The 27,036-nt window shown below is 32.4% G+C and overlaps 1 protein-coding gene across 1 annotated transcript in view; it reads right to left on the bottom strand.

Annotated features, from left to right (window-relative positions):
- Positions 1 to 270: 270 nt before the first annotated feature.
- LOC134839245 (ER membrane protein complex subunit 3-like) overlaps positions 271 to 27,036 on the bottom strand; it is a 98,494-nt gene continuing 71,728 nt past the window's right edge. The window contains exons 3-4 of the mRNA XM_063854735.1: positions 1,123 to 1,252; positions 271 to 727 (exon numbers count right to left, since the gene is read on the bottom strand). Coding sequence (XP_063710805.1) covers positions 643 to 727; positions 1,123 to 1,252 — 215 coding nt within the window. The 3' untranslated portion in view covers positions 271 to 642. The remainder of the gene's footprint in view (positions 728 to 1,122; positions 1,253 to 27,036) is intronic.

The raw sequence follows: 27,036 nt of genomic DNA, 5'->3' as shown, positions 1-27,036 counted from the left end.
TCAGCCACGGACGCTTAATAGGTTACAAAAACTAGCCACAAATAAAGCAGAGAACAGATGCTATGAAATTTCCAATGCTATAGATCGTGATTATGGCAATAGTCCCACCAAATAAATGAACACTTTTAATGAACATTTTTATTTGCGAATTAGGTTAGAAAAAAAGAAGGTTCGCACTAATACACTATGCTACTCGCTAGTGGAAACAACTCATTCCCCATTCGGCAGACAGCAACAAAGATGACTCGAAACTTACAATTAAAAGAGAGATAGCTTCAATATTAAATTTTAAACGAGGTACACGGCGAGGAAAATAATTAGCAAATAAATAGCAGCGGGGTAAAGAAAAAAACTTCTTCAAAAATACAACAAATTAATTACTTCGAGAGGAATTGCAGTCGAATAGGTAATGAATGACTATTTAATGAACTTGCTGTAAAGCTTTTCAACTCTCTATGGCTACAAAAACTTCTTCAAAATACCAGACAGTTCATCGAAATTAATGTTAAGATTGCATCTCCGAATAGCAACAGTTCTCTTTAACAATCATTTGAGTCTCGAAGGACAAATAGGAATATTTTCTGATAATTCGTTGATACTCCTCTTATTGTTTGATTGGAAATGGGGTCCTATTTTTCTGGGTTAGTATGATGGGTTCGAGGCAGTGTGACCGTTATGTTGCTGGTGGGCGTTACTCGGCCTGATCGAATTCGTCCCTGTGATATACCTGAAATGACTATCAATCTCTAGAAAACAATTTCGGATACAATCAACACGCATGAATTTGATTAACAGTATCGAGTTATCAAATCATTAGGATTAAGATCGCTATTGCGATTAAGACGTTTGCAGTCAACGTATATGGAGAGCAACTTATCTTGGTTTTAGTAACTCAAGAATAATAAAATTTACATGAACAGCTGAAACCAATTTTGATTCAATCAAGTTTGAGAATTACCAAGGAAACGTAACAAAGAAACGCTGTGTTTAGTTTTTGCGAGGGAAACTTGATGAGGGAAAGTTGACAAAGTCCATGGTCATTAACACCGCCTTTATGTAATCGTGACTTATTTTCGGCGACATCTTAAACAAAAAAAAGTTTGAAAATTATTAGCTGAGTACCTGTCTGGGATCTGCCATCCTCGCATCAGTTCATCTTCTACATTCTCAAGTGCGAACTCGTGATTGACAACCTCAAGTGCCTCCCACTCGGCCTTGAAAAGCTTGTTCATGTCTTGTCCCTGCTGAACACCTGAAACAATTTTTTTTCTTTAAATGAACTTGTAAGTGACAAGCCTTTCAATCGCTAATGAAATCAACAAAAATTTAAATGCCATTTAGAATGATGTCCTGCATTTTCATGTCTAGAATGTTTTCTTTAGCTTGCAAAATACTTTTGGACTAAACGAACTTTTTATAGTAGTATGTGATTGAATTATTTCCTTATTTACCGTTACTTCGGTCAATATTACATTTGTTTTTTTTCCAAGCTTATAAAACGATTGGCGAAAATTTCATTTCAGAATTTTTACATATTTAAATATAAGTCATAGAAGTGTATACGACATATCTCTATAAAAGACCCAATACTTGAAACGAATACCTAAAATCTGCTACTTTTGTATTGCCATTCATCCAAAACAAAACCAACTTCACCCCCGATTGCACAATAAGTCAAGTTTAAAAAAAAACTCGAACAGATATTAGAAATCAAAATAGATAATGTCAGAAAATCTATGGATTCAACATAATATCTACAAACATCTCAGACAAACGTTACACAGTATACAAAGTTCAAACGTTACATCTCTATTTACAAACAGCCAACAGACAGTTGAAAAAAGTTGAACGCTAAACAAAAAAAAAACACTGACTGAGCTTCGAATTTCAGGGAAATAGATGGCCTTGAGGCTCTGAATTTCTAGAAAAAATTATAATCGACACTTTTTTATTCGCCCAATCTGAGAACACTGGATTAATCGGAAAACTTTTTATGTCGCTGGGAAATCTGAAAGATAAATTCCTCTTTCGACACTAGAAGTCGATCACGTTTTTCAAAGGAAACGAACTGAACTTAAAAATAAATCAAAAGTCAAACTGCAATAAAGTAAATTTTAGCCTGAACAAAATTTAACACTTCCTGAAAAAAACTAAAAACAAATCATCGCGTTCTATATAAGAGTCTGAACTTTAATCAGTCACTTTAACAAGGTTTTATTCAAATCGAATCAGGGAAATTTTGACATTCATTTGTAATAAGAAGACGCGGTATCATGACAATCCTCAAAAACGAGCAAAAACAGCATAAATTGCTGATTAACAAGCTATGCAATGTGCGGATCAAGTGGAACAGAAAACTAATAACCTGAAGAGAAAATCAAGCAGAAAATAAATAGAAGGAACCACCACAACTTAAACGTTATTTGAAATCGAAAAACTGTCATGATCATTATTATTCATTTTGGGTGCAATTCTGATTTCAAAAACGACTTTGCTAAAATTACAATACATCTCAAAAAATAAAGAAATATAGATCTCCTAGTGCATGAAAACATAGTATACAATCTCGACTCAGAAAACACAAAAACAATTGAAAACAAAACAAAGATAAACCGGTAGACATCACTACGAAGTCAAATCATTCAAGATCTGAAGACCGTCGTGTATCATCAGAAATATTGAAACTGGGAGCAATTGATGAGAAACAATAAAACCTTAACTATACAAAAAATCGAATGTGGCCAAACTAATATTTCTGATCATTAAAACAACAACTTCGAAATCCACTAGAAAAACCAAAGCTGAAAACGAACCTGAAGACCGTCGTGTATCATCACAATGACTCAACTTGCCGCATTTTCAATTAAAAACCATCGCACAAATGGTAACACAAAAACATCAACAACTATCAATGTCATAGTGCTGAAAATAAAGCACCAAATGATAGTTTTTGAACCCCGAAAAAGCCACTAAAATAAATCATTTACATTAGAATAATCTGAAGAGCGTCTTTTATCATCATGAAGGTTGCGGTTGCTGCATTTTCAAGTAAATCCAATTCAAAACTGAGAAAAAAACACCGTCATGAAAAACGTCAATTCCTAGACAGGCACAATGGCTCTATTTGCTGCAATTTTCAACGTAAGAACTATTTCAAAAATGAGATAACGAAAACGCCTCTTAAACAACATAATTAAAAAAACAATGAACGATAGTTTATGAACCCAACAAAGCCACTTGAACAAATCAATTACATTACAACGTCATGTGACTTCTGAAGACCGTCTTGTATCATTGCAAAAACCAATTGGAATCAGAAAAAAAAACAATGAAACCTTAGCTACAGAAAAAAATTGAAAGTAGCTAAATTAAAAACTTATTAAAAAAATCGAAAATCACTAGAAAATCCAAATAACTACTATTAAATCAGTTGCCCAGTGATTGAACAACACGCTTGAAACCTCCGTGTACGTTCAAGTAAAATCTTCAGACCGTCGTAAATCATCAAAAACTTGAACTTGCTGCATTTACAAATAAAAACCATTTCATAGATAAGGGAAAAAATTTCATGGTTATTTTACTAACTGACTAAAAACAAAGAAGGCGAGATAAGGTCAGCCAATATCATCGTTATATTGGGAAAAAACACCAAATGATTTTTTAAGAACCCAAAAAGCCACTTGAACATATCAGTTACAAAAGAACATCATGTGAAATCTGAACACCATCGTGTATCATCACAAAAATTGAATTTGTGGCATGTGAAATCTAAAGACCATCGGAAATAATTACAAAGCTTGAACTTGCTGAATCTACAAAAAAAACCAATTCCTAAATAAGAAAGAAAATTTCATAGTTAATTCAATATCTGACTAATATCTGGCCAAAATAATCGTCATATTGAAGAAAATTGGGCACCAAATGATTGTTTAAGAACCTAAAAATCCACTTAAAAATATCAGTTACATAAGAACGTCATGTGAAATCTGAAGACCGTCGTGTATCATCACAAGATAATCAAAAGATAAATAATCAAAAGAATTTAAATTAAAACTTCTTGTTAAAAACCAAAAAACTACTAGAAAAACCAACTTAAAGTTAACAAAATAATCGCCCAGTGATTAAACAACCGGATTGAAGCCTCAGCTACCGATTGAAGGTAAATTGAAATCTAAAGATCATCGTAAACGATCACAAAGCTTGAACTTGCTGCAATTACAGAGAAACCATTTCATAAATAAGGAACAAAGTCTCGTGGTTACTTTAATAACTGACTAACAAATTAGGCGAGAAAATGACAGCCACTATCAAGGTCATAAAGCAAAAATTAAGCTCCAAATGGTTGTTTAAGAACCCAAAAAGCCACTTGAAAATATCAGTTATAAAAGAACATCATGTGAAATCTGAAGACCGTCGTGTATCATCACAAAGATTTAATTTGTGGCATGTTGAAATCAAAAACAATTCATAAAAGAGAGACCAAAACTACCAGCGTTTTATTGAAAGCAAAAGATCCACCGAGAACACAAAAAACCTTTGAACGTCAAAAGAACGAGAAATAAGCACCAACGTCAAAAGATTGATAATTTTGATTCAAAACCAAAAACCACTAGAAAATCCAAATTAAAATTAACCAATTAATCGCTCAGTGATTAAACAACCTAGCTGAAGCCTCAGCTTACGATTGAAGGTCATGTGGAATCTAAAGACCATCGTAAATCATCACAAAGCTTGAACTTGCTGCATTTACAAATAAAAACCATTTCAGATATAAGGAACAAAGTCTCGTGGTTACTTTAATAACTGACTAACAAATTGTGCGAGAAAATGTCAGCCACTATCAATGTCAAAATGCGAAAACTAAACTTCAAATGATTTTTTAAAAACCCAAAAAGCCACTTCAATGTATCAGTTACATAAGAACGTCATTTGAAATCTGAAGACCGTCGTGTATCATCGCAGAGATTGAACTTGTGGCCTGTATAAATAAAAACCATTTCACAAAAGAAAGAACAAAACAGCCAGCGTTTAATTGAAAGCAAAAAACCCAACGAGAAAACAAAAAACATTTAAATGTCAAAAGAATGAGCATCAAGCACCAAACGTAAATTTATGAGCGCAAAATGGCCACTTGAGCAAATCAGTTACATTACAACATCAACATCATGTGAAATCTGAAGATTGTCGTTTATCATCAAAAAAAAACCAACCGCAATCAGGAAACAAGCTATAAAACTTCAGTTCAAGGTAAAAAATCAAAAGAATTTAAATTAAAACTTCTTGTTAAAAACCAAAAAACTACTAGAAAATCCAAATTAAAATTCACAAAATAATCGCCCAGCGATTAAACAACCGGATTGAAGCCTCAGCCACCGATTGAAGGTAATTTGAAATCTAAAGATCATCGTAAACCATCACAAAGCTTGAACTTGCTGCAATTACAGAAAAACCATTTCATAAATAAGGAACAAAGTCTCGTGGTTACTTTAATAACTGACTAACAAATTAGGCGAGAAAATGACAGTCTCTATCAAGGTCATAGTGCAAAAATTAAGCTCCAAATGGTTGTTTAAGAACCCAAAAAGGCACTTGAAAATATCAGTTATAAAAGAACATGTGAAATCTGAAGACCGTCGTGTATCATCACAAAGATTTAATTTGTGGCATGTTGAAATCAAAAACAATTCATAAAAGAAGACCAAAACTACCAGCGTTTTATTGAATGCAAAAGATCCACCGAGGACACAAAAAAAATTTGAACGTCAAAAGAACGAGAATTAAGCACCAACGTCAAAAGATTGATAATTTTGATTCAAAACCAAGAACCACTAGAAAATCCTAATTTAAATAACCAATTAATCGCTCAGTGATTAAACAACCTAGTTGAAGCCTCAGCTTACGAATGAAAGTCATGTGGAATCTAAAGACCATCGCATCGTAAATCATCACAAAGATTGAACTTGCTGCATTTACAAATAAAACCCTTTCATAAATAACGAACAAAATCTCTTGTTTACTTTAATAACTGACTAACAAATTAGGCGAGAAAATGACAGCCACTATCAATGTCATAATGCCGAAATTAAGCACCAAATGATTGCTTAAAAACCCAAAAAGCCACTTGAACGTATCAGTCACATAAAAACGTCATGAGAAATCTGAAGACCGTCGTGGATCATCACAAAGATTGAACTTCTGCATTTACAAATAGTAACCATTTCGTAAATAATGAACAAAGTCTCATGGTTACTTTAATAACTGACTAAAAAATTAGGCCAGAAAAGGCCAACCACTTGCCAACCACTACCGATGTCATAGTGCAAAAACTAAGCACCAAATGGTTAATTAAGAACCCAAAAAGCCACTCTGAAGACCGTCGTGTATCATCACAAAAATTGAATTTGTGGCATGTTCAAATAAAAACCATTTCACAAAAGAGAGAAAACAAAACAGCCAGCATTTTATTGAAAGCAAAACACCGAGCGAGAAAACAAAAACCTTCACACGTCAAAAGAATGAGAATTAAGCACCAAACGTAAACTCATGAGCGCCAAAAGGCATTTTTGAGCAAATCAGTTACAGTACATCATGTGAAGTCTGAAGACTGTCGTGTTTCATCACCAAAAACCAATCGCAATCAGGAAAGAAACCATAAAACTACAGCTCAAAAGAAAAAATCGATAGAAATTAAACAAAAACTTTGTTAAAAACCAAAAATCACTGGAAAATCCGACTTAAAATTAATAATCGCCCAGTGAATAAACAACCGGATTGAAGCCTCAGCTAACGATTGAAGGTAATGTGAAATCTAAAGACAATCGTTAACCATCACCACAAAGCTTGAACTTGCTGCATTTACAAAGAAAAACCTTTTAATAAATAAGGAACAAAGTCTCGTGGTTAATTAAATAACTGACTAACAATATAGACTAGAAAATGACAGCCACTATCAATGTCATAATAGGGAAATTCAGCACCAAATGATTGTTTAAAAATCCTAAAAGCCACCTGAACAAATCAGTTACAAAAGAACATCATGTGAAATCTGAAGACCGTCGTGTATCATCACAAAGATTGAATTTGTGGTATGTTCATATAAAAACTATTTCATAAAAGAGAGACTAAAACAGCCAGCGTTTTATTGAAAGCAAAAATCCAGGGAGAAAACAAAAAACTTTCAACGTCAAAAGAATGATAATTAAGAACCAAATGTAAATTCATGAGCGCGAAAAATCCACTTGAGCAAATCAATTACACTGCAACATCATTTGACATCTGAAGACTGTCGTGTATCATCACAAAAACCAATGAAAATCAGAAAAAAAACTATATCTGAAGACCGTCGTGTATCATCACAAAGATTGGATTTGTGGCAAGTTCAAATAAAAATTATTTCATGAAAGAAAGACTAAAACAGCCAGCGTTTTATTGAAAGCAAAAATCCAGGGAGAAAACAAAAACCTTTGAACGTCAAAAGAATGATAACTAAGAACCAAATGTAAATTCATGAGCGCAAAAAATCCACTTGGGCAAATCAATTACATAACAAGATCATTTGACATCTGAAGACTATCGTGGATCATCACAAAAACTAATGACAATCAGTAAAAAAAACAAAAAAACTTCAGCTCAAGTGAAAAAATCAAAGAAATTGAATAAAAAACTTTTATTCAAAACCAAAAACCACTAGAAAATCCGAATTAAAATTAACAAATTAATCACCCAGTGATTTAATAATCTGAATGAAGCCTCAGATTACGACTGAATATCATGTGAAATCTAAAGACCATCGTAAATAATCAAAAAGCTTGAACTTCCTGAATTTACAAATAAAAACCAATTCATAAGGAACAAAATCTCATGGTTACTTCAATATCTGACTAATATCTGGCCAAAAAAATCGTCATATTGAAGAAAATTGGGCACCAAATTATTGTTTAAGAACCCAAAAACCCACTTGAACGTATCAGTTAAAAAAAAACGTCATGTGAAATCTGAAGACCGTCGTGTATCATCACAAATACTGAACATTCTGCATTTACAAATAAAAACCAATTCATAAACAAGGAGCAAATTCTCATGGTTACTTTAATAACCGAATAAAAAAATAGGCGAGAAAAATACAAACTATTATCAATGTTAAAGTGCAAAAGTTAAGCACGAAAGGGTTGTTTTAAGAACCCAAAAATCCACTTGAACGTATCAATTACAAAAGAACATCATGTGAAATCTGAAGACCATCGTGTATCATCACAAAAATTGAATTTGTGGCATGTGAAATCTAAAGACCATCGGAAATAATTACAAAGCTTGAACTTGCTGAATCTACAAATAAAAACCAATTCCTAAATAAGAAAGAAAATTTCATAGTTAATTCAATATCTGACTAATATCTGGCCAAAATAATCGTCATATTGAAGAAAATTGGGCACCAAATGATTGTTTAAGAACCTAAAAATCCACTTAAAAATATCAGTTACATAAGAACGTCATGTGAAATCTGAAGACCGTCGTGTATCATCACAAGATAATCGAAAGATAAATAATCAAAAGAATTTAAATTAAAACTTCTTGTTAAAAACCAAAAAACTACTAGAAAAGCCAACTTAAAGTTAACAAAACAATCGCCCAGTGATTAAACAACCGGATTGAAGACTCAGCTACCGATTGAAGGTAAATTGAAATCTGAACATCATCGTAAACGATCACAAAGCTTGAACTTGCTGCAATTACAGAAAAACCATTTCATAAATAAGGAACAAAGTCTCGTGGTTACTTTAATAACTGACTAACAAATTAGGCGAGAAAATGACAGCCACTATCAAGGTCATAAAGCAAAAATTAAGCTCCAAATGGTTGTTTAAGAACCCAAAAAGCCACTTGAACGTATTAGTTAAATAAAAACGTCATGTGAAATCTGAAGACCGTCGTGTATCATCACAAATACTGAACATTCTGCATTTACAAAAAAAACCAATTCATAAACAAGGAGCAAATTCTCATGGTTACTTTAATAACCGAATAAAAAAATAGGCGAGAAAAATACAAACTATTATCAATGTTAAGGTGCAAAAGTTAAGCACGAAAGGGTTGTTTTAAGAACCCAAAAAGCCACTTGAACGTATCAATTACAAAAGAACATCATGTGAAATCTAAAGACCGTCGTGTATCATCACAAAGATTGAATTTGTGGCATGTTCAAATAAAAACCATTTCATAAAAGAGAGACTAAAACAGCCAGCATTTTATTGAAAGCAAAAGACCAGGGAGACAACAAAAACCTTTGAAAGTCAAAAGAATGATAATTAAGAACCAAATGTAAATTCATGAACGCGAAAAATCCACTTGGGCAAATCAATTACATAACATTATCATTTGACATCTGAAGACTATCGTGGATCATCACAAAAACCAATGCAATGACAATCAGTAAAAAAAACAATAAAACTTCAGCTCAAGAGAAAAAATCCTTTCAAACCTCAAATAAGAACGTCATGTGAAATCTGAAGACTTCAGCTCAAGAGAAAAAATCCTTTCAAACGTTAAATAAGAACGTCATGTGAAATCTGAAGACCTTCGTTTATCATGTACATGTTACTGAAGATTCTGCATGTACAAATAAAAACCAATTCATAAAAATGGAGCAAATTCTCATGGTTTCTTTAATAACTGACTAAAAAAACTGGCGAGAAAAAACCAACCATTATCAATGTCAAAGTGCAAAAATTAAGCACGAAATGGTTGTTTTAAGAACCCAAAAAGCCACTTGAACGTATCAGTTACAAAAGAACATCATGTGAAATCTGAAGACCGTCGTGTATCATCACAAAGATTGAATTTGTGGCATGTTCAAATAAAAACTACTTCATAAAAGAGAGACTAAAACAGCCAGCATTTTATTGAAAGCAAAAGACCAGGGAGACAACAAAAACCTTTGAAAGTCAAAAGAATGATAATTAAGAACCAAATGTAAATTCATGAACGCGAAAAATCCACTTGGACAAATCAATTACATAACATTATCATTTGACATCTGAAGACTATCGTGGATCATCACAAAAACCAATGCAATGACAATCAGTAAAAAAACAATAAAACTTCAGCTCAAGAGAAAAAATCCTTTCAAACCTCAAATAAGAACGTCATGTGAAATCTGAAGACTTCAGCTCAAGAGAAAAAATCCTTTCAAACGTTAAATAAGAACGTCATGTGAAATCTGAAGACCTTCGTTTATCATGTACATGTTACTGAAGATTCTGCATGTACAAATAAAAACCAATTCATAAAAATGGAGCAAATTCTCATGGTTTCTTTAATAACTGACTAAAAAAACTGGCGAGAAAAAACCAACCATTATCAATGTCAAAGTGCAAAAATTAAGCACGAAATGGTTGTTTTAAGAACCCAAAAAGCCACTTGAACGTATCAGTTACAAAAGAACATCATGTGAAATCTGAAGACCGTCGTGTATCATCACAAAGATTGAATTTGTGGCATGTTCAAATAAAAACTACTTCATAAAAGAGAGACCAAAACAGCCAGCGTTTTATTGAAAGCAAAAATCCAGGGAGAAAACAAAAACCTTTGAACGTCAAAAGAATGATAATTAAGAACCAAATGTAAATTCATGAGCGCGAAAAATCCACTTGAGCAAATCAATTACATAACAACATCGTTTGACATCTGAAGAATATCGTGTATCATCACAAAAACCAATGACAATCAGGAAAGAAACGATAAAACTTCAGCTAAAGACAAAAAATCAAAGAAATTCAATTGAAAACTCTTATTCAAAACCAAAAACCACTAAGAAATCCGAATTAAAAATAACAAATAAATCGCGCAGTGATTCAATAACCTGATTGCAGCCTCAGATTAGGATTGAAGGGCATGTATGATCTAAAGACCATCGTAAATAATCACAAAGGTTGAACTTGCTGCATTTACAAAGAAAATCCATTTAATAAATAAGGAACAAAGTCTCGTGGTTACTTAAATAACTGACAAACAAATTAGACGAGAAAATGACAGCCACTATCAAGGTCATAATGCGGAAATTAAGCACCAAATGATTGTTTAAAAACCCGAAAAGCCACATGAACATATCAGTTACAAAAGGACATCATGTGAAATCTGAAGACCGTCGTTTATCATCACAAAAATTGAATTTGTGGCTTGTTCAAATAAAAACCATTTCATAAAAGAGAGAACAAAACAGCCTGCGTTTTATTGAAAGCAAAAATCCAGGGAGACAACAAAAACCTTTGAACGTCAAAAGAATGATAATTAAGAACCAAATGTAAATTCATGAGCGCGAAAAATCCACTTGGGCAAATCAATTACCTTACAACATCATTTGACATCTGAAGACTGTCGTTTATCATCACAAAAACCAATGACAATCAGGAAAGAAACAATAAAACTTCAGCACAAGACAAAAAATCAAAGAAATTGAATGAAAAAACTCATTCAAAACCAAAAACCACTAGAAAATCCGAATTAAAATTAACAAATTAATCGTCCAGTGATTTAACAACCTGATTGAAGCATCAGATTACGATTGAAGATCATGTGAAATCTAAAGACCATCGTAAATAATCACAAAGCTTGAACTTGCTGAATTTACAAATAAAAACCAATTCATAAATAAGGAACAAAATCTCATGGTTACTTCAATATCTGACTAAAATCTGAAAAATTGTCATATTGAAGAAAATTGTGCACCAAACTATTGTTTAAGAAGCAAAAAACCCACTTGAACGTATCAGTTAAATAAGAACGTCATGTGAAATCTGAAGACCGTCGTGTATCATCACAAATATTGAACATTCTGCATTTACAAATAAAAACCAATTCATAAAAAAGGAACAAATTCTCATAGTTACTTTAATAACTGATTTAAAAAAAGGCGAGAAAAAACCAACCACTATCAATGCCAATGTGCAAAAATTAAGCACGAAATGGTTGTTTTAAGAACCCAAAAAGCCACTTGAACATATCAGTTACAAAAAAACATCATGTGAAATCTGAAGACCGTCGTGTATCATCACAAAGATTGAATTTGTGGCATGTTCAAATAAAAACTACTTCATAAAAGAGAGACCAAAACAGCCAGCGTTTTATTGAAAGCAAAAATCCAGGGAGAAAACAAAAACCTTTGAACGTCAAAAGAATGATAATTAAGAACCAAATGTAAATTCATGAGCGCGAAAAATCCACTTGAGCAAATCAATTACATAACAACATCGTTTGACATCTGAAGAATATCGTGTATCATCACAAAAACCAATGACAATCAGGAAAGAAACGATAAAACTTCAGCTAAAGACAAAAAATCAAAGAAATTCAATTGAAAACTCTTATTCAAAACCAAAAACCACTAAGAAATCCGAATTAAAATTAACAAATAAATCGCGCAGTGATTCAATAACCTGATTGCAGCCTCAGATTAGGATTGAAGGGCATGTATGATCTAAAGACCATCGTAAATAATCACAAAGGTTGAACTTGCTGCATTTACAAAGAAAATCCATTTAATAAATAAGGAACAAAGTCTCGTGGTTACTTAAATAACTGACAAACAAATTAGACGAGAAAATGACAGCCACTATCAAGGTCATAATGCGGAAATTAAGCACCAAATGATTGTTTAAAAACCCGAAAAGCCACATGAACATATCAGTTACAAAAGGACATCATGTGAAATCTGAAGACCGTCGTTTATCATCACAAAAATTGAATTTGTGGCTTGTTCAAATAAAAACCATTTCATAAAAGAGAACAAAACAGCCTGCGTTTTATTGAAAGCAAAAATCCAGGGAGACAACAAAAACCTTTGAACGTCAAAAGAATGATAATTAAGAACCAAATGTAAATTCATGAGCGCGAAAAATCCACTTGGGCAAATCAATTACCTTACAACATCATTTGACATCTGAAGACTGTCGTTTATCATCACAAAAACCAATGACAATCAGGAAAGAAACAATAAAACTTCAGCTCAAGACAAAAAATCAAAGAAACTGAATGAAAAAACTCATTCAAAACCAAAAACCACTAGAAAATCCGAATTAAAATTAACAAATTAATCGTCCAGTGATTTAACAACCTGATTGAAGCATCAGATTACGATTGAAGATCATGTGAAATCTAAAGACCATCGTAAATAATCACAAAGCTTGAACTTGCTGAATTTACAAATAAAAACCAATTCATAAATAAGGAACAAAATCTCATGGTTACTTCAATATCTGACTAAAATCTGAAAAATTGTCATATTGAAGAAAATTGTGCACCAAACTATTGTTTAAGAAGCAAAAAACCCACTTGAACGTATCAGTTAAATAAGAACGTCATGTGAAATCTGAAGACCGTCGTGTATCATCACAAATATTGAACATTCTGCATTTACAAATAAAAACCAATTCATAAAAAAGGAACAAATTCTCATAGTTACTTTAATAACTGATTTAAAAAAAGGCGAGAAAAAACCAACCACTATCAATGCCAATGTGCAAAAATTAAGCACGAAATGGTTGTTTTAAGAACCCAAAAAGCCACTTGAACATATCAGTTACAAAAAAACATCATGTGAAATCTGAAGACCGTCGTGTATCATCACAAAGATTGAATTTGTGGCATGTTCAAATAAAAACTACTTCATAAAAGAGAGACCAAAACAGCCAGCGTTTTATTGAAAGCAAAAATCCAGGGAGAAAACAAAAACCATTGAGCGTCAAAAGAATGATAATTAAGAACCAAATGTAAATTCATGAGCGCGAAAAATCCACTTGGGCAAATCAATTACATAACAACATCGTTTGACATCTGAAGAATATCGTGTATCATCACAAAAACCAATGACAATCAGGAAAGAAACGATAAAACTTCAGCTAAACACAAAAAATCAAAAAAACTCAATTGAAAACTCTTATTCAAAACCAAAAACCACTAGAAAATCCGAATTAAAATTAACAAATAAATCGCGCAGTGATTCAACAACCTGATTGCAGCCTCAGATTACGATTGAAGGGCATGTGAAATCTAAAGACCATCGTAAATAATCACAAAGCTTGAACTTGCTGCATTTACAAAGAAAATCCATTTAAGAAATAAGGAACAAAGTCTCGTGGTTACTTAAATAACTGACAAACAAATTGGACGAGAAAATGACAGCCACTATCAATGTCATAAAGCGTAAATAAAGCACCAAATGATTGTTTAAAAACCCTAAAAGCTACCTGAACATATCAGTTACAAAAGAACATCATGTGAAATCTGAAGACCGTCGCTTATCATCACAAAGATTGAATTTGTGGCTTGTTCAAATAAAAACCATTTCATAAAAGAGAGAACAAAACAGCCAGCGTTTTATTGAAAGCAAAAATCCAGGGAGAAAACAAAAACCTTTGAACGTCAAAAGAATGATAATTAAGAATCAAATGTAAATTCATGAGCGCGAAAAATCCACTTGGGCAAAATTTCAATTACCTTACAACATCATTTGACATCTGAAGACTGTCGTTTATCATCACAAAAACCAATGACAATCAGGAAAGAAACAATAAAACTTCAGCTCAAGACAAAAAATCAAAGAAATTGAATAAAAAACTCATTCAAAACCAAAAACCACTAGAAAATCCGAATTAAAATTAACAAATTAATCGCTCAGTGATTTAACAACCTGATTGAAGCCTCAGCTCACGATTCAAGGTCATGTGAAATCTAAAGACAATGTTAAATAATCACAAAGCTTGAACTTGCTGAATTTACAAATAAAAACCAATTCATGTGAAATCTGAGGACCGTCGTGTATTATCACAAAGATTGAATTTGTGGCTTGTTCAAATAAAAACCATTTCATAAAAGAGAGAACAAAACAGCCAGCGTTTTATTGAAAGCAAAAATCCAGGGAGAAAACAAAAACCTTTGAACGTCAAAAGAATGATAATTAAGAATCAAATGTAAATTCATGAGCGCGAAAAATCCACTTGGGCAAAATTTCAATTACCTTACAACATCATTTGACATCTGACGACTGTCGTTTATCATCACAAAAACCAATGACAATCAGGAAAGAAACAATAAAACTTCAGCTCAAGACAAAAAATCAAAGAAATTGAATAAAAAACTCATTCAAAACCAAAAACCACTAGAAAATCCGAATTAAAATTAACAAATTAATCGCTCAGTGATTTAACAACCTGATTGAAGCCTCAGCTCACGATTCAAGGTCATGTGAAATCTAAAGACAATGTTAAATAATCACAAAGCTTGAACTTGCTGAATTTACAAATAAAAACCAATTCATGTGAAATCTGAGGACCGTCGTGTATTATCACAAAGATTGAACATTCTGCATTTACAAATATAAACCATATATAAACCATTTCATAAATAAGGAACAAAATCTCATGGTTACTTTAATAACTGACTAAAGAATTAGACGAGAAAAAAACAAAAACTATCAAAGTCAAAGTGCAAAAATTAGGCACGAAAATGGTTGTTTAAGAACCCAACAATCCACCTGAACGTTTCAGTTACATAAGAACATCATGTGAAATCTGAAGACCGTCGTTTATCATCACAAAGATTGAATTTGTGGCTTGTTCAAACAAAAACCATTTCATAAAAGAGAGAACAAAACAGCCAGCGTTTTTTTGAAAGCAAAAATCCAGGGAGAAAACAAAAACCTTTGAACGTCAAAAGAATGATAATTAAGAACCAAATGTAAATTCATGAGCGCGAAAAATCCACTTGGGCAAATCAATTACCTTACAACATCATTTGACATCTGACGACTGTCGTTCATCATCAAAAAAACCAATGACAATCAGAATAGAAACAATAAAACTTCAGCTCAAGACAAAAATTCAAAGAAATTGAATAAAAAACTCATTCAAAACCAAAAACCCCTAGAAAATCCAAATTAAAATTAACAAATTAATCGCTCAGTGATTTAACAACCTGATTGAAGCCTCAGCTCACGATTCAAGGTCATGTGAAATCTAAAGACTATGTTAAATAATCTCAAAGCTTGAACTTGCCGAGTTTACAAATAAAAACCAATTTATGAATAAGGAACAAAATCTCCTGGTTACTTCAATATCTGACTAATATCTGGCCAAAATAACCGTTATATTGAAGAAAATTGGGCACCAAATGATTGTTTGAGAACCCAAAAATCCACTTGAACGTATCAGTTAAATAAGAACGTCATGTGAAATCTGAGGACCGTCGTGTATCATCACAAAGATTGAACATTCTGCATTTACAAATATAAACCATATATAAACCATTTCAAAAATAAGGAACAAAATCTCATGGTTACTTTAATAACTGACTAAAGAATTAGACGAGAAAAAAACAAAAACTATCAAAGTCAAAAAGCAAAAATTAGGCACGAAAATGGTTGTTTAAGAACCCAACAATCCACCTGAACGTTTCAGTTACATAAGAACATCATGTGAAATCTGAAGACCGTCGTGTATCATCACAAAGATTGAATTTGTGGCATGCTGAAATAAAAACCATTTCATAAAAGAGAGACCAAAACAGCCAGCGTTTTATTGAACGCAAAAATCCAGGGAGAAAACAAAAACCTTTAAACGTCAAAAGAAAGATAATTAAGAACCATACGTAAATTCATGAGCACGAAAAGGCCACTTGGGCAAATCAATTACATAACAACATCATTTAACATCTGAAGACTGCCGTGGATCAGCGCAAAAACCAATGCAATGACAATCAGTAAAAAAAAAACAATAAAACTTCAGCTCAAGAGAAAAAATCACAGACATTGAATAAAAAACTCTTACTCAAAACCAAAAACCACTAGAAAATCCGAATTAAAATTAGCAAATTAATCGCCCACTGATTTAACAACCTGATTGAAGCCTCAGATTACGATTGAAGATCATGTGAAACCTAAAGACCATCGTAAATAATCACAAAGCTTGAACTTGCTGAATTTACAAATAAAAACCAATTCATAAATAAGGAACAAAATCTCATGGTTACTTCAATTTCTGACTAAAATCTGAAAAATTGTCACATTGAAGAAAATTGTGCACCAAATTATTGTTTAAGAAGCAAAAAACCCACTTGAACGTATCAGTTAAACAAGAACGTCATGTGAAATCTGAAGCCCGTCGTGTATCATCACAAATATTGAACATTCTGCATTTACATATAAAAACCAATTCATAAATAAGGAACAAATTCTCATAGTTACTTTAATAACTGATTTCAAAAAGGCGAGAAAAAACCAACCACTATCAATGTCAATGTGCAAAAATTAAGCACGAAATGGTTGTTTTAAGAACCCAAAAAGCCACTTGAACATATCAGTTACAAAAAAACATCATGTGAAATCTGAAGACCGTCGTGTATCATCACAAAGATTGAATTTGTGGCATGTTCAAATAAAAATTACTTCATAAAACAGAGACCAAAACAGCCAGCGTTTTATTGAAAGCAAAAATCCAGGGAGAAAACAAAAACCTTCACACGTCAAAAGAATGATAATTAAGAACCAAACGTAAACTCATGAGCGCCAAAAGGCATTTTTGAGCAAATAAGTTACAGTACATCATGTGAAGTCTGAAGACTGTCGTGTTTCATCACAAAAACCAATCGCAATCAGGAAAGAAACCATAAAACTACAGCTCAAAAGAAAAAATCGATAGAAATTAAACAAAAACTTTGTTAAAAACCAAAAATCACTGGAAAATCCGACTTAAAATTAACAAAATAATCGCCCAGTGAATAAACAACCGGATGGAAGCCCCAGCTAACGATTGAAGGTAATGGGAAATCTAAAGACCGTCGTTAACCATCACCACAAAGCTTGAACTTGCTGCATTTACAAAGAAAAACCTTTTAATAAATAAGGAACTAAGTCTCGTGGTTAATTAAATAACTGACTAACAAATTAGACTAGAAAATGACAGCCACTATCAAGGTCATAATGCGGAAACTCAGCACCAAATGATTGTTTAAAAACCCTAAAAGCCACCTGAACATATCAGTTACAAAAGAACATCATGTGAAATCTGAAGACCGTCGTGTATCATCACAAAGATTGAATTTGTGGCATGTTCATATAAAAACTATTTCATAAAAGAGAGACTAAAACAGCTAGCGTTTTATTGAAAGCAAAAACCCAGGGAGAAAACAAAAAACGTTCAACGTCAAAAGAATGATGATTAAGAACCAAATGTAAATTCATGAGCGCGAAAAATCCACTTGAGCAAATCAATTACACATTGCAACATCATTTGACATCTGAAGACTGTCGTGTATCATCACAAAAACCAATGAAAATCAAAAAAGAAACAATAAAACTTCAGCTCAAGAGAAAAACTCAAAGAAATTGAATAAAAAACTCTTATTCAAAACCAAAAAGCACTAGAGAATCCGAATTAAAATTAAAATAATCGCCCAGTGATTTAACAACCTGATTGAAGCCTCAGATTACGATTGAAGATCATGTGAAATCTAAAGACCATCGTAAACCATCACCACAAATCTTGGACTTGCTGAATTTACAAATAAAAACCAATTCATAAATCAGGAACAAAATCTCATGGTTACTTCAATATCTGGCCAAAAAAATTGTCATAATGAAGAAAATTGGGCACCAAATTATTGTTGAAAACACCAAAAATCTACTTGAACGTTTCAGTTAAATAAGAACGTCATGTGAAAGCTGAAGGCCGTCGTGTATCATCACAAATACTGAACATTGTGCATTTACAAATAAAAACCAATTCATAAATAAGGATCAAATTCTCATGGGCAAATCAATTACCTTACAACATCATTTGACATCTGACGACTGTCGTTCATCATCAAAAAAATCAATGACAATCAGAAAAGAAACAATAAAACTTCAGCTCAAGACAAAAATTCAAAGAAATTGAATAAAAAACTCATTCAAAACCAAAAACCACTAGAAAATCCAAATTAAAATTAACAAATTAATCGCTCAGTGATTTAACAACCTGATTGAAGCCTCAGCTCACGATTCAAGGTCATGTGAAATCTAAATATTATGTTAAATAATCTCAAAGCTTGAACTTGCCGAAATTACAAATAAAAACCAATTCATGAATAAGGAACAAAATCTCCTGGTTACTTCAATATCTGACTAATATCTGGCCAAAATAATCGTTATATTGAAGAAAATTGGGCACCAAATGATTGTTTGAGAACCCAAAAATCCACTTGAACGTATCAGTTAAATAAGAACGTCATGTGAAATCTGAGGACCGTCGTGTATCATCACAAAGATTGAACATTCTGCATTTACAAATATAAACCATATATAAACCATTTCATAAATAAGGAACAAAATCTCATGGTTACTTTAATAACTGACTAAAGGATTAGACGAGAAAAAACAAAAACTATCAAATTCAAAGTGCAAAAATTAGGCACGAAAATGGTTGTTTAAGAACCCAACAATCCACCTGAACGTTTCAGTTACATAAGAACATCATGTGAAATCTGAAGACCGTCGTGTATCATCACAAAGATTGAATTTGTGGCATGCTGAAATAAAAACCATTTCATAAAAGAGAGATTAAAACAGCCAGCGTTTTATTGAACGCAAAAATCCAGGGAGAAAACAAAAACCTTTAAACGTCAAAAGAAAGATAATTAAGAACCATACGTAAATTCATGAGCGCGAAAAGGCCACTTGGGCAAATCAATTACATAACAACATCATTTAACATCTGAAGACTGCCGTGGATCAGCGCAAAAACCAATGCAATGACAATCAGTAAGAAAAAACAATAAAACTTCAGCTCAAGAGAAAAAATCAAAGACATTGAATAAAAAACTCTTACTCAAAACCAAAAACCACTAGAAAATCCGAATTAAAATTAACAAATTAATCGCCCACTGATTTAACAACCTGATTGAAGCCTCAGATTACGATTGAAGATCATGTGAAATCTAAAGACCATCGTAAATAATCACAAAGCTTGAACTTGCTGAATTTACAAATAAAAACCAATTCATAAATAAGGAACAAAATCTCATGGTTACTTCAATTTCTGACTAAAATCTGAAAAATTGTCATATTGAAGAAAATTGTGCACCAAATTATTGTTTAAGAAGCAAAAAACCCACTTGAACCTATCAGTTAAACAAGAACTTCATGTGAAATCTGAAGACCGTCGTGTATCATCACAAATATTGAACATTCTGCATTTACAAATAAAAACCAATTCATAAATAAGGAACAAATTCTCATAGTTATTTTAATAACTGATTTCAAAAAGGCGAGAAAAAACCAACCACTATCAATGTCAATGTACAAAAATTAAGCACGAAATGGTTGTTTTAAGAACCCAAAAAGCCACTTGAACATATCAGTTACAAAAAAAACATCATGTGAAATCTGAAGACCGTCGTGTATCATCACAAAGATTGAATTTGTGGCATGTTCAAATAAAAACTACTTCATAAAAGAGAGACCAAAACAGCCAGCGTTTTATTGAACGCAAAAGTCCAGGGAGAAAACAAAAACCTTTAAACGTCAAAAGAAAGATAATTAAGAACCATACGTAAATTCATGAGCGCGAAAAGGCCACTTGGGCAAATCAATTACATAACAACATCATTTAACATCTGAAGACTGCCGTGGATCAGCGCAAAAACCAATGCAATGACAATCAGCAAAAAAAAACAATAAAACTTCAGCTCAAGAGAAAAAATCAAAGACATTGAATAAAAAACTCTTACTCAAAACCAAAAACCACTAGAAAATCCGAATTAAAATTAACAAATTAATCGCCCACTGATTTAACAACCTGATTGAAGCCTCAGATTACGATTGAAGATCATGTGAAATCTAAAGACTATCGTAAATAATCACAAAGCTCGAACTTGCTGAATTTACAAATAAAAACCAATTCATAAATAAGGAACAAAATCTCCTGGTTACTTCAATATCTGACTAATATCTGGCCAAAGTAATCGTTATATTGAAGAAAATTGGGCACCAAATGATTGTTTGAGAACCCAAAAATCCACTTGAACGTATCAGTTAAATAAGAACGTCATGTGAAATCTGAGGACCGTCGTGTATCATCACAAAGATTGAACATTCTGCATTTACAAATATAAACCATATATAAACCATTTCATAAAATCATGGTTACTTCAATTTCTGACTAAAATCTGAAAAATTGTCATATTGAAGAAAATTGTGCACCAAATTATTGTTTAAGAAGCAAAAAACCCACTTGAACGTATCAGTTAAACAAGAACGTCATGTGAAATCTGAAGACCGTCGTGTATCCTCACAAATATTGAACATTCTGCATTTACAAATAAAAACCAATTGATAAATAAGGAACAAATTCTCATAGTTACTTTAATAACTGATTTCAAAAAGGCGAGAAAAAACCAACCACTATCAATGTCAATGTACAAAAATTAAGCACGAAATGGTTGTTTTAAGAACCCAAAAAGCCACTTGAACATATCAGTTACAAAAAAACATCATGTGAAATCTGAAGACCGTCGTGTATCATCACAAAGATTGAATTTGTGGCATGTTCAAATAAAAACTACTTCACAAAAGAGAGACCAAAACAGCCAGCGTTTTATTGAAAGCAAAAATCCAGGGAGAAAACAAAAACCTTCACACGTCAAAAGAATGATAATTAAGAACCAAACGTAAACTCATGAGCACCAAAAGGCATTTTTGAGCAAATCAGTTACAGTACATCATGTGAAGTCTGAAGACTGTCGTGTTTCATCACAAAAACCAATCGCAATCAGGAAAGAAACCATAAAACTACAGCTCAAAAGAAAAAATCGATAGAAATTAAACAAAAACTTTGTTAAAAATCAAATATCACTAGAAAATCCGACTTAAAATTAACAAAATAATCGCCCAGTGAATAAACAACCGGATTGAAGCCCCAGCTAACGATTGAAGGTAATGGGAAATCTAAAGACCGTCGTTAACCATCACCACAAAGCTTGAACTTGCTGCATTTACAAAGAAAAACCTTTTAATAAATCAGGAACTAAGTCTCGTGGTTAATTAAATAACTGACTAACAAATTAGACTAGAAAATGACAGCCACTATCAAGGTCATAATGCGGAAATTCAGCAACAAATGATTGTTTAAAAACCCTAAAAGCCACCTGACCATATCAGTTACAAAAGAACATCATGTGAAATCTGAAGACCGTCGTGTATCATCACAAAGATTGAATTTGTGGCATGTTCATATAAAAACTATTTCATAAAAGAGAGACTAAAACAGCTAGCGTTTTATTGAAAGCAAAAACCCAGGGAGAAAACAAAAAACGTTCAACGTCAAAAGAATGATGATTAAGAACCAAATGTAAATTCATGAGCGCGAAAAATCCACTTGAGCAAATCAATTACACATTGCAACATCATTTGACATCTGAAGACTGTCGTGTATCATCACAAAAACCAATGAAAATCAAAAAAGAAACAATAAAACTTCAGCTCAAGAGAAAAACTCAAAGAAATTGAATAAAAAACTCTTATTCAAAACCAAAAAGCACTAGAGAATCCGAATTAAAATTAAAATAATCGCCCAGTGATTTAACAACCTGATTGAAGCCTCAGATTACGATTGAAGATCATGTGAAATCTAAAGACCATCGTAAACCATCACCACAAATCTTGGACTTGCTGAATTTACAAATAAAAACCAATTCATAAATCAGGAACAAAATCTCATGGTTACTTCAATATCTGGCCAAAAAAATTGTCATAATGAAGAAAATTGGGCACCAAATTATTGTTTAAAACACCAAAAATCTACTTGAACGTATCAGTTAAATAAGAACGTCATGTGAAAGCTGAAGATCGTCGTGTATCATCACAAATACTGAACATTGTGCATTTACAAATAAAAACCAATTCATAAATAAGGATCAAATTCTCATGGTTACTTTAACTACTGAATAAAAAATAGGCGACAACCAACCAACCACTATCAATGTCAAAGTGCAAAAATTAAACACAAAATGGTTGTTTTAAGAACCCAAAAAACCACTTGAGCAAATCAGTTACAAAACCTCATGTGAAGTCTGAAGACGGTCGTGTTTCATCACAAAAACCAATCGCAATCAGGAAAGAAACCATAAAACTTCAGCTCAAAAGAAAAATCGAAGGAAATTAAAGTAAAACTTCTTTTTAGAAACCGAAAACCACTATAAAATCCGACTTGAAATTAACAAAACAATCGCCCAGTGAATATACAACCGGATCGAAGCCTCAGCTAACGATTGAAGGTAATGTGAAATCTAAAGACCATCGTAAACCATCACCACAAATCTTGGACTTGCTGCATTTACAAAAAAAAAACAATAAATAAGGAGGAAAGTCTCGTGGTTACTTAAATCACTGACCAACAAATTAGACGAGAAAATTACAGCCACTATCAATGTCATAATGCAGAAATTAAGCACCAAATGATTGTTTAAAAACCCAAAAAGCCACCTGAACGTATCAGTTACAAAAGAACCTCATGTGAAATCTGAAGACCGTCGTGTATCATCACAAAGATTGGATTTGTGGCATGTTCAAATAAAAAATTTTCATGAAAGAGAGACTAAAACAGCCAGCGTTTTATTGAAAGCAAAAATCCAGGGAGAAAACAAAAACCTTTGAACGTCAAAAGAATGATAATTAAGAACCAAATGTAAATTCATGAGCGCGAAAAATCCACTTGGGCAAATCAATTACCTCACAACATCATGTGAAATCTGAAGACCGTCGTGTATCATCACAAAGATTGAATTTGTGGCATGTTCAAATAAAAACTACTTCATAAAAGAGAGACCAAAACAGCCAGCGTTTTATTGAAAGCAAAAATCCAGGGAGAAAACAAAAACCTTCACACGTCAAAAGAATGATAATTAAGAACCAAACGTAAACTCATGAGCACCAAAAGGCATTTTTGAGCAAATCAGTTACAGTACATCATGTGAAGTCTGAAGACTGTCGTGTATCATCTCAAAAACCAATGACAATAAGGAAAGAAACAATAAAACATCAGCTCAAGACCAAAAATCAAAGAAATTGATAAAAACTCTTATTCAAAATCAAAAACCACTAGAAAATCCGAATTAAAATTAACAAATTAATCGCTCAGTGATTTAACAAACTGATTGAAGCCTCAGCTCATGATTCAAGGTCATGTGAAATCTATAGACTATCTTAAATAATCACAAAGCTTGAACTTGCTGAATTTACAAATAAAAACCAATTCATGAATAAGGAACAAAATCTCCTGGTTACTTCAATATATGACTAATATTTGGCCAAAATAATCGTTATATTGAAGAAAATTGGGCACCAAATGATTCTTTGAGAACCCAAAAATCCACTTGAACGTATCAGTTAAATAAGAACGTCATGTGAAATCTGAGGACCGTCGTGTATCATCACAAAGATTGAACATTCTGCATTTACAAATATAAACCATATCTAAACCATTTCATAAATAAGGAACAAAATCTCATGGTTACTTTAATAACTGACTAAAGAATTAGACGAGACAAAACCAAAAACTATCAAAGTCAAAGTGCAAAAATTAGGCACGAAAATGGTTGTTTAAGAACCCAACAATCCACCTGAACATTTCAGTTACATAAGAACATCATGTGAAATCTGAAGACCGTCGTGTATCATCACAAAGATTGAACTTGTGGCATGTTGAAATAAAAAGATTTCATAAAAGAGAGACCAAAACAGCCAGCGTTTTATTGAACGCAAAAATCCAGGGAGAAAACAAAAACCTTTAAACGTCAAAAGAAAGATAATTAAAACCATACGTAAATTCATGAGCGCGAAAAGGCTACTTGGGCAAATCAATTACATTACAACATCATTTAACATCTGAGGACTGCCGTGGATAAGCGCAAAAACCAATGCAATGACAATCAGTAAAAAAACAATAAAACTTCAGCTCAAGAGAAAGAATCAAAGAAATTGAATAAAAACTCTTATTCAAAACCAAAAACCACTAGAAAATCCGAATTAAAATTAACAAATTAATCGCCCAGTGATTTAACAACCTGATTGAAGCCTGAATTACGATTGAAGATCATGTGAAATCTAAAGACCATCGTAAATAATCACAAAGCTTGAACTTGCTGAATTTACAAATAAAAACCAATTCATTAATAAGGAACAAAATCTCATGGTTACTTCAATATCTGACTAAAATCTGAAAAATTGTCATATTGAAGAGAACTGTGCACCAAATTATTGTTAAAGAACAAAAAAAGCCACTTGAACGTATCAGTTAAACAAGAACGTCATGTGAAATCTGAAGACCGTCGTGTATCATCACAAATATTGAACATTCAGCATATACAAATAAAAACCAATTCATAAATAAGGAACAACTTCTCATAGTTACTTTAATAACTGACTTAAAAAGTAGGCGAGAAAATGTCAGCTAAAGTAATCGTCATATTGGGGAAAATTGGTACTAAATGATTGTTTAAGAAACCAAAAATCTACTTGAACGTGTCAGTTACCTAAGAACGCCATGTGAAATCTGAAGACCGTCGTTTATCATCACAAAGATTGAATTTGTGGCATGTTCAAATAAAAACAATTTCATAAAAGAGAGACCAAAACAGCCAGCGTTTTTTTGAAAGCAAAAATCCGGGGGCAGAAAACAAGAACCTTTGAACGTCAAAAGAATGATAATTAAGAACCAAATGTGAATTCATGAGCGCGAAAAATCCACTGGGGCAAATCAATTACCTTACAACATCATTTGACATCTGAAGACTGTCGTGTATCATCTCAAAAACCAATGACAATAAGGAAAGAAACAATAAAACATCAGCTCAAGACCAAAAATCAAAGAAATTGATAAAAACTCTTATTCAAAATCAAAAACCACTGGAAAATCCGAATAAAACTTAACAAATTAATTGCCCAGTGATTTAACAACCTGATTGAAGCCTCAGATTACGATTAAGGTCATGTGAAATCTTAAGACCATCGTAAATAATCCCAAAACTCGAACTTGCTGAATTTACAAATAAAAACCAATTCATGAATAAGGAACAAAATCTCATGGTTACTTCAATATCTGACTATTATCTGGCTAAAATAATCGTCATATTGAAGAAAATTGGGCACCAAATTTTTGTTTAAGAATCAAAAAACCCACTTGAACGTATCAGTTAAACAAGAACGTCATGTGAAATCTGAAGACCGTCGTGTATCATCACAAATATTGAACATTCTGCATTTACAAATAAAAACCAATTCATAAATAAGGAACAAACTCTGATAGTTACTTTAATAACTGATTTAAAAAGTAGGCGAGAAAATGTCAGCTAAAGTAATCGTCATAATGGGGAAAATTTGTACTAAATGATTGTTTAAGAAACCAAAAATCCAATTGAACATGTCAGTTACCTAAGAACGCCATGTGAAATCTGAAGACCGTCGTTTATCATCACAAAGATTGAATTTGTGGCATGTTCAAATAAAAACCATTTCATAAAAGAGAGACCAAAACAGCCAGCGTTTTATTGAAAGCAAATATCCGGGGGGAGAAAACAAAAACCTTTGAACGTCAAAAGAATGATAATTAAGAACCATATGTAAATTCATGAGCGCGAAAAATCCACTGGGGCAAATCAATTACCTTACAACATCATTTGACATCTGAAGACTGTCGTGTATCATCACAACAAACCAATCACAATCAGGAAAGAAACAAAAAAACTTCAGCTCAAGACCAAAAATCAAAGAAATTCAATTAAAAACTCCTATTCAAAACCAAAAACCGCTAAAAAAAAACCGAATTAAAATTAACAAATGAATTGCTCAGTGATTCAACAACTTGGTTGCAGCCTCAGATTACGATTGAAGGTCATGTGAAATCTTAAGACCATCGTAAATTATCACAAAGCTTGAACTTGCTGCGTTTACAAATAAAAACCAATTCATAAATAAGGAACAAAATCTCATGGTTACTTTAATATCTGACTAAAAAA

This window comes from Symsagittifera roscoffensis, chromosome 2, assembly GCF_963678635.1.
Source record: "Symsagittifera roscoffensis chromosome 2, txSymRosc1.1, whole genome shotgun sequence".
In the NCBI taxonomy this organism is placed as follows: Eukaryota; Metazoa; Xenacoelomorpha; order Acoela; family Convolutidae; genus Symsagittifera; species Symsagittifera roscoffensis.
This window is presented reverse-complemented; position numbering and strand designations above follow the sequence as displayed.